The 9,699-nt window shown below is 39.7% G+C and overlaps 1 protein-coding gene across 1 annotated transcript; it reads right to left on the bottom strand.

Moving 5' to 3' along the window:
• Positions 1 to 2,089: 2,089 nt before the first annotated feature.
• On the bottom strand, positions 2,090 to 8,573 carry LOC146906446 (uncharacterized). The gene is made up of 5 exons (XM_085728830.1): positions 8,502 to 8,573; positions 6,196 to 7,486; positions 2,953 to 3,376; positions 2,638 to 2,821; positions 2,090 to 2,518 (listed from the first exon to the last, which is right to left on the bottom strand). The coding sequence occupies exons 1-5, from the start codon at positions 8,571 to 8,573 to the stop codon at positions 2,090 to 2,092; spliced, it is 2,400 nt and encodes a 799-aa protein (XP_085584956.1).
• Between the last annotated feature and the right edge of the window lie 1,126 nt (positions 8,574 to 9,699).

The raw sequence follows: 9,699 nt of genomic DNA, 5'->3' as shown, positions 1-9,699 counted from the left end.
AATTGTGATTGATCTGTGATGATTAGACCCTTTTATAGCTTGACATGTGTTCCTGAGATCAAATGGCATGGTGACATGTGTCCTGGACCCTAACTGATTCGGCCTTGGACCAATTTAGACTCAGGGGTCTCTTTGCAATTTCTGGAAAATTTGGGACCAACCTGCAATTTTTAGAAAAAGGACTGGAAAACAAATTTTAAAATGATAAAGGACTGGACTGCAATTGACCTAAAAGGACCAAACAAAAGTTTGACCTAAAATTAAAAGGACCTAAAATAAAATGACACAAAGGGGCTAAAATGCAATTTTAGAATTTTTTTAGGACTAAAATGAAATTAAAATAAAATTGAATTAAAATTGGCAAAATGGAAAATAACGTAAAGTGAAACGATTAAAATTGACAAAACGGACTAAAATGAACCAATTACCTAAATGAGGTACTTTAAAGTAACCTCTCTCTGCCGAAATTTCGTGTGAAATGACCAAAATGCCCCTGGGGACTAAAACGACTGAAAAAAATGACTCAGATGCAATTTTAAAATGGATTTTTAACAGGGAATTGAAGCAAGAGCTTATACAAGCAAATTAAAAGACTCTGAGACAATTTTTTGGAAATTAAACAAAGTTTTAACACTTGAAAAGACTAAAATGCCCCTAGGGGCTAAACTGACTCAAAATGACTTCGAATGCAATTTTTAAAAGGGATTTTGACATAGAATTGAAATAAGGACTTATTCAAACCAGTTGAAAAGACTCAAACAATTTTTCAAAGATTAAAATGAGCTTGGACACAGGAAATGACTAAAATACCCTTTTATATGAATTTTGTAAGTAATATTGAAATAAAATGCAGAGAAAGATGTAATTGATCAGAGACAGTTCAAATGACTTGAAATGCAAGAAAAGAAGAATTGAACAAGTATTTTTAGGTCCAAAATTAGGGTATAACAGCTGCCCCTATTTAAGTTTCTTTGTCCGGAGAGTCAAGAGACGAAGTCTTTGATTTGACGGGACGAAGATACTTAAATATTAACATTTGCACTGTTTTTGGACATAAAAATACGTTCTTAGATTTTCAAAATTATGAATGCCATGCAATACTATGAATGTAAGACAAACAAAACTGTAGTCTATGGAGCATGTCATGTCACTGGGGATTCCGGTGGACACTGACAGGGTAGACAAACCAGGGGATAGAAAATAGGGTACAAGTTGTTCTTTGGATCGAACTAGCCACTTGACCAAGGAATACAAAACAAGAGATAGGTACAAGCTGTTCTTGGGATCGAACTTGACACTTGACCGGAAACATAGACATATAGGCAGACACAAGCTGTTCTTTGGATCGAACTTGACACTTGATTGAAAATACAAATAGATAGACAAGTACAAACTGTTCTTTGGATCGAACTTGTTGTTTGGCTGGAGATATAGACAAAAGGGTAGATACGAACTGTTCTTTGGATCGAACTTGCCGAAATTTCATCACCACATCATGTGGGTAGGTGCAAACTGTTCTTTGGATCGAACTTGTCGTTTGACCGATGACAAAGCATAAGTTGGGTACAAACTGTTCTTTGGATCGAACTTGTTGTTTGTCCGGAAGTATAGGTATATAAGCAGGTACAAGCTGTTCTTTGGATCGAACTAGCCACTTGACCAATAACAAGATACAAATTGGAAGTTGGATTTAGAAAGATACAAATTGAGAGTAAGTTGATATTGACTTGGCTTGAAGATAGACATGACCATTTTTGTTGGCCCAAAAGTAAATTGAGAGTTGATTAATATTGACAAAGACATTGAATTGAAAGTTTGAGATTGAAAGAGAGATTGAAAGTTGAGATTGATCAGAGACATAGACATTGAATTGGAAAGTTGAAATTGAATTGAATTGGAGATTGAAATTGAGTCGAATTGGAAATTGAAATTGAATTGAATTGGAGATTGAAATTGAATTGAGTTTTTTTTTTTTTTAAGGCAAAGGAAATTGTAGCATCAGCTACAACCCCAAAATATATTGAGATAGAAAGTCAAAAGTACAAAAAGATAAAGAGGGGGGACAGGAACCAAAAAACCCTCAAAAAGATTAAGAAACCCTAAAATTAGGTAAACCTAGCTGATTAGTAACCAAGTCTGCCCTAATAATAGAAGGTGCATGATTGAACCAAACATGAGAATCAATGGATAAGCCAAGATTAGCAAGAGCGTCAGCGCATTTGTTTCCTTTTCTATATATGTGGGAGACATGAAAATTCATAGAGGAAAGGAGGTGAAGACAGTTGCTCCATCTATTTTGCAGATGCCAAGGGATGATTTTGGAAGACTTGAAGGCCAGGAAAACAAGCTGAGAATCAGTCTCTAACCAAAGAGAGAGCCAACCTTTATGATGAGCAATTTCAATAGCAAGCATTGCGCCAATGAGATCAGAGCAGAGAGCTGAAGTAATACCAAGATTAACCGCAAAGCCACCAAGGAAAACTGAGTTTGAATTTCTGAAAAGGGCGCCACATGCAGCCTGTCTGAATTGCACTTCGTCCAGTTAAGAATTGCACTTCTGAATTGCACTTCGTCCAGTTAAGAGGCGCCATCTGAATTGCACTTCGTCCAGTTAAGAATTGGAGGATTCCAAAGCACCTCCTTAATGATCTGAGGTTTGGGAGGTTTGATTGAGACATTAAACTGCTTCAGGATGGTAAAATCTGATATGGATGAAGAAGCAGTGAGGGAGGTTAAATTACCAGACAAAGATGTTCCAGCAATTATTAAGTTGATGGCTGATCTGAAGTTGATGGATTTATCATTGAAGATTTTTTGGTTTCTGCAATACCAAATTGTGTGAAAAGAGTGAATAATTGCAGACAACATAACCAGTTTACATTGAGGAGAAGCTGCATTGTTGATGACATCTAGAGGTTCACTGAAAAGGAAAGATTAATGGCGCAATTGAACACTCCACTAAGCCAATTCCAAATCTGAGCAGCAAAGTTGCAATTTAGAAAAAGATGTGAAGAAGATTCTGCTGATGAATTGCAAAGACTACAAATAGAAGGTATAGAGCAACCTCTCTTGATTAACTGATCATCCGTGGGCATTCTATCCAACAGGATTCTCCACATAAGCTGAGATTTTGAGGGAGGGATGGCTTTGTTCAAGATGCGCTTTGCCCAACTAACATTTTGAGAAGTGTTTGAATTATGAAATAGGTAGGCATCCTTGAAAGATAGGTTGCCATCATGTGAGTTTGTCCAGATCCTTCTATCCTCCTTTTGAAAGAAAGGAATAGTAATTAAGTTTAACTTCTGTTGAAGAGAAGGGAAGGCTTCTTTGATAACTTGAGGAACATTCCAGCCACTATTATGAATGAAGTGTGCCACTGAAGAGTGCAGAGAGCTATGAAAATGATCAGGAATATTGAATGCAAAAACAAAAGCTTCTCCGCACCAAGAATCGCACCAAAAATTAATCTTTTCACCATTACCTAACTGCCAAGATGAATTGTTAAGAATGATTGGAAACTTATGTTTTGCGCTGCACCAAATAGAGGATGAGATATGGTGAGATATTGGTTTGTTGGTCCTCAAAACCCTACTCCTGAGAAAGTTAAATTGACATTGAAATTGGATTGAAGGTTGAAATTGAATTGAATTTGACAGTTGAAATTGAAATTGTGATTGGATTGAAATTGGAGATTTGAAATTGAATTTGACAGTTGAAATTGGAATGAGTTGAAATTGAGATTGAATTGAAATTGGGATTTGAGTTGAGTTGGAAATTGAAATTGAGTTGAATTGAAAGTGGAAACTGAGTTGGACCGAAAGTTGAAATTGGAAATGCAATATGTATGTATGGTATAACAAGATTATTGAATGTATGAGCACATAAAATGCATGATTATGCATGTATGAATGCTTGAAATGCATGATTGGTTTGTAGTTTGACAGAGAAATTTCACAGAGACAGATGAAACATTGGAAGATTGGGCACGTAGTGGCTCATGCTGCAACATATTCACATAGAAATCCTCTTTGGAGAGACCGTCGTTGAAAGACGTATTAAAACCATGGCTGAGGGCAATATAAACTTGTAGAGGAGGGAACCTTGGGAGATTCTTGGATACAGGTCGCCGTTGTTAGGCGTGTCAGTGCTGGGTGAACATTGGATGTTCGCATCTGTGGTCAACACTTTTCAATATTTCATTCTTTCATTCTTTTATTTTTCAATCCCATTTTTGCCTGAACCGCCCTTTCGGGTTTTCGATTCAACGGGGAATAAAATTCTTTTCATTGCCCCATTTTTGCCCGAATTGCCTTCATAGGTTGTCAATCAGCGGGGTGCTCATTTTTGCCTAAGCCGCCTTTTCGGGTTTTCAACTTAGCGAGCTTTTTATTTGCATTTTTTTCAAGGATTCACTTTCATTCTGTTTTTCCATTCTTGCCATCGACCACAGATCATCCTGGGAAGTAACCTGCTTGTAACATGTATTGAAATAGACATTGACACTCATTCATTCGTGCATGTTTCATTGAAATGTACCCTATTGCTCAGATTTGCTTTCAAAATAGACAGAAAAAGATTTTTCAATTTTCAAAAATGTTTGTTTCAGACATTGACATCATCAAATAGAAAGAAAATATTTTGCATATAGCATTGAAAACAGAGATAAGAATAGAGTTTCAGACAAATAGCACAGGCTCAAATTGATGTAGAAGAGTGAGGGTCAGCCAAAGGCATGACTTCACGGGTTTACAAGGCTTGGAAAATGGTAATTTTATTGGTTGGTGATACATTGAACACGATGACCACTACATTTCATAGAAATTTTGAATTCACAAGTGCAGAAGCTTCTGATGAAGAAAATCATTGACAGTTGCAGATGCCCCAAGGAGTGATGGTGGTTTGCCAGATATAGTTACTTGTCTTTTATTGTCAACCTCCTTTTTGCATGAACCGCCCTTTCGGGTTTTCGGCTCATCGAGGCGCTCATTCTTGCCTGAGTTGCGTACAACCTCAGCGAGCTTTTTCATATATATATTTTGTCCCTAACTTTTGCCTGGATCGCCCTTTCGGGTTTTCGATCCACCGGGAAGCGTATTTTTGCCTAGGCCGCCCTTTCGGGTTTTCGACCTACCACGCTATTCTTTTCTTTTTAGACAAAGTATTTCTTGACTATATCGGCATTAACAGGATTTGGAAGTTCGACACCATCCATGTGTGTAAGAATCAAAGCACCACCAGAGAAAGCCTTCTTGACAACATAAGGACCTTCATAGTTAGGTGTCCACTTGCCCCTTGGGTCAGGTTGCTGGCTTATTCTTCTTTTCAATACAAGTTCGCCTTCCTTGAATTCTCGAGGTCGGACTTTCTTGTCAAAAGCATTCTTCATTTGTACTTGATACAACTGTCCATGAGCCATAGCATCCATACGTTTTTCTTCAATCAGATTCAATTGATCATACCGAATTTGACCCCATTCAGCCTCGGTTAATTTTGCTTCCATGATCACTCGAAGAGATGGAATCTCCACTTCCATAGGGAGAACTGCTTCCATACCATATACCAAAGAGAAGGGGGTTGCCCCGGTTGAACTGCGCACTGTAGTACGGTAACCATGCATGGAAAACGGTAGCATCTCATGCCAGTCCTTGTAAGTAGTGACCATCTTCTGAACAATCTTCTTGATGTTCTTGTTAGCGGCCTCGACTGCACCATTCATCTGAGGTCTATAAGGAGAAGAGTTGTGATGTTCAATTTTGAATTCTTCACATAAAGCTTGCATCATGCCATTGTTCAGATTGGAACCATTGTCAGTGATGATCTTGTTGGGAACCCCATATCGACAGATGATGTTATTCTTGATAAACTTCACTACCACTTGCTTGGTCACATTTGCATAGGAGGCAGCCTCAACCCACTTGGTGAAGTAGTCAATTGCCACTAGAATGAAACGATGTCCATTGGAAGCTTTTGGTTCAATTCATCCGATCATATCAATGCCCCACATAGAGAAAGGCCACGGGGAAGAGATAACATTGAGGGCATGTGGAGGCACATGAATCTTGTCAGCATAAATTTGACACTTGTGGCATCTCTTAGCATATTTGTGGCAGTCACGCTCCATAGTTATCCAATAATAGCCGGCTCTTAACAGTTTCCTTGACATGGTGTGGCCCGAAGCATGGGTCTCAAAAGTACCATCATGTACATCATGCATCAATTTCTCAGCTTCTTGCTTATCAACACATCTTAATAAGACCATGTAATAGTTCCTCTTGTATAGGATTTCTCCGTCCAGAAGGAATTTGCTAGCCCATCTTCTCAATGTCTTTTTATCCCTGTTGGAAGCACCAAGTGGATACTCATGATTTTGCAAGAATTGTTTGATGTTGAAATACCAAGGCTTTTTATCATTCACATCTTCATCAGCCCGATCTGGTATATTTTCAATAGTAAACACATGAGCGGGTCTATCAAGACGCTGCACCTTGATTACGGGCACGTCATTCCAATGGTTCACACGAAACATGGAAGACAAAGTAGCGAGAGCATCAGCCATCTGATTTTCATCCCGAGGGATATGGTGCAGCTCAACCTTGGTAAAGTATGTCAACAGACGTCTTGCATAGTCACGGTATGGGATCAGTTTCTCATGATGAGTCTCCCATTCACCCTTTATCTGATTAATAACAAGTGCGGAATCTCCATAGATGTCAAGGTGCTTAATTCTCAGATCAATGGCTTCTTCAACGCCCAAGATGCATGCTTCATATTCAGCTATATTGTTTGTGCATTCAAAAGTTATTCGAGCAGTGAAAGGAATGTGGTGCCCCTGCGGAGTTACAATGATGGCCCCAATTCCTTTACCATAAGCATTAACAGCACCATCAAACACCAACCCCCATTTGCTATTGGGATCTGGCCCTTCATCGATCAGTGGCTCTTCACAGTCTTTTGCTTTCAAGTACATAATCTCTTCATCAGGGAAATCAAACTTAATCGGCTGGTAATCATCAAGAGGTTGACAAGCAAGATGCTCAGCAAGGATACTTCCTTTGATTGCTTTCTGAGCTTTGTACACGATATCATATTCAGACAACAACATCTGCCAACGTGCGATCTTTCCAGTGACAGCAGGCTTCTCAAAGATGTACTTGATTGGATCCATTTGGGATATCAACCAAGTTGTATGATTCACCATATAATGACGCAAGCGTTTGGCAGCCCAAGCTAAAGCACAACAAGTCTTTTCAAGCATTGTATACCGAGTCTCACAGTCGGTGAACTTCTTGCTCAGATAGTAGATAACATGTTCTTTCTTTCCGGTCTCGTCTTGTTGACCGAGGACACAACCCACAGAATCATCTAACACTGAGAGATACATAATCAAAGGCCTTCCCTCCACTGGCGGGACAAGGATAGGTGGTTCTAACAGGTATTCTTTAATGCTATCAAAAGCTTCCTGGCATTCATCATTCCATACAACAGGCTGATTCTTTCTGAGCAATTTGAAAATTGGTCCACAGGTAGTAGTCATGTGAGATATGAATCTTGAAATATAATTCAGACGTCCGAGGAAACCTCTGACTTGCTTTTCAGTTTGAGGGACCGGCATCTCTCTGATGGCTCGGACTTTGTCAGGATCAACTTCGATGCCTCTTTGACTGACAATGAAGCCTAGCAACTTCCCAGATCTTACACCGAATGTACACTTGTTAGGATTCAACCGCAGCTTGTACTTTCTTAATCTTTCAAACATCTTTTTCAAATACGCAACATGCTGCTCCTCATCACTTGATTTCACAATCATGTCATCAACATATACTTCAATCTCTTTGTGAATCATATCGTGAAACAGAGTTGTCATACCTCTTTGATAGGTTGCACCAGCGTTTATCAAGCCGAACGGCATCACTTTATAACAGAATGTTCCCCATGGAGTGATCAAGGATGTCTTTTCTCTATCTTCAGGAGACATTCGTATCTGGTTATAGCCAGAGAAACCATCCATAAAAGAGAACACTTTAGATTGAGCAGTACTGTCAACAAGCACATCAATATGAGGCAATGGGAAGTTATCTTTGGACTGGCTTTATTCAGATCTCTGTAATCAACGCACATCCGAACTTTCCCGTCTTTCTTTGGTACTAGCACAATGTTGGCAATCCACTCGGGATATTCAGCTGTCATGAGGAAACCCGCATCAATTTGCTTCTGCACTTCAGCCTTGATCTTAAGAGCCATGTCTGGACGAGACCTTCTCAATTTCTGTTTGACAGGAGGACATTCAGGTCTTGTCGGTATCCGATGTTCCACAATCTTGGGATCTAGACCCGGCATATCTTCATAGGACCATGCAAAGACATCTGGATAATCATGGAGAAGCTGAGTAATCTTCCTCTTTACTTCTGGCTCAAGTGCTGCACCGATCTTGATCTCTTGCTTGTTCTCTTCAGTACCCAGGTTGATAAGCTCAATCTCTTCCTGGTGAGGCTGAATGGCACTTCTTTCTTGCTCAAGCAGTCGAGTGATCTCATACGGTATCTCTTAATCATCTTCCTCATCTTCAGCTTCATATACGGGGAATTCAAAATTTGGAGGAACCATAGGGTCACTGTGTTCAACGGGTTTATTGTGGTTCAATCTGCATAATATGATTGGGATGATTTTAGAAAAATGTTTTTTCATGCAGATTTTTGAAATTAATAAGAAAATACATATGTTTTGGTTTTTTCTGGCATTACCATTATTTCCAAGAAAAAGGCACTAAGAAAAAGAATAAAAACAAAGAGTCGTGAGAAAGACGACAACTTTTATTGATAATGGCAATGCCGAAACAAACATGCCCTTACAATGATATCACTTTTGCCTTGGGCAGAGCGAAAGGATTGTTATTTTGAAAACAAAAGCATGAGCAACAAGACACATTACATGGAAGCATGCATGACTAAAGGAACATCAATGGCCTCCCAATTTCTCACAGTGCCTCCTGGTACAACAAATGTAGGCACATAACTACTTTCAGCAGCATCTTCAGCAATAGCATTAATGAACCCAGCACTGTAGAAAGTTCCTGTTGAAACGCCTGAGGTCGGGGAAAATCAAAGGCCCTCTTTACGCTTGTTTTCCAAAATCTGAATCACTTTGCCCCAGCCAGCAGCTTGCCCCTCTTGAATAGCCTTCTGGGCGTCTTTCAATGAAGCCATACTAGCACCAGCTCTCCGGGGTTCTGCACCTTCAACAGTCAAGCCTTGAAATGACGTCCCTTCAGCGGACCGATTCCTCATAAACTTGAGCTTTTGGTGCAGAGTAGAAGTTACTGCCCCAGCGTCATGAATCCACGGTCTTCCGAGGAGACAACTGTAAGAAGCATTGATGTCCATGACCTGGAAAGTGATCTGGAACGTCTCAGGACCAATAGTAATTGGTAGATCTACCTCCCCAAGAACATTCTTCCGAGATCCGTCAAAAGCCTTAACCAAATAGCTACTTCCCCTTAGAGAGAGCCCATGATGACTCAACTGTCTCAGTGTGGACTCCGGCATTACATTTAAGGATGATCTAGTGTCCACCAGCACATTGGATATCATGTCAGACTTACAGTGTACTGAGATATGCAAAGCTAAGTTGTGATGTTTCCCTGCTTCGGGGAGCTCATCGTCACCAAACCCCAAGTTGTTGCAAGCAGTAATGTTACCCACT

This window comes from Medicago sativa, chromosome 7, assembly GCF_051527215.1.
Source record: "Medicago sativa cultivar Bolivia chromosome 7, Bolivia_mono, whole genome shotgun sequence".
Lineage (NCBI taxonomy): Eukaryota > Viridiplantae > Streptophyta > Magnoliopsida > Fabales > Fabaceae > Medicago > Medicago sativa.
This window is presented reverse-complemented; position numbering and strand designations above follow the sequence as displayed.

Excerpts from the sequence above, each read along its gene's own strand:
- LOC146906446 (XM_085728830.1), bottom strand. The coding sequence starts at position 8,573 with ATGAAGCTGAAGATGAGGAAGATGATTAAGAGATACCGTATGAGATCA. Across the intron at positions 7,487-8,501 it reads ACTGCTTGAGCAAGAAAGAA|CCTGTTGTATGGAATGATGA; the intron begins GTGCCATTCAGC and ends AGAAAGAATCAG. Across the intron at positions 2,822-2,952 it reads TGGAATTGGCTTAGTGGAGT|AAACCAAAAAATCTTCAATG; the intron begins GTTCAATTGCGC and ends TTGGTATTGCAG.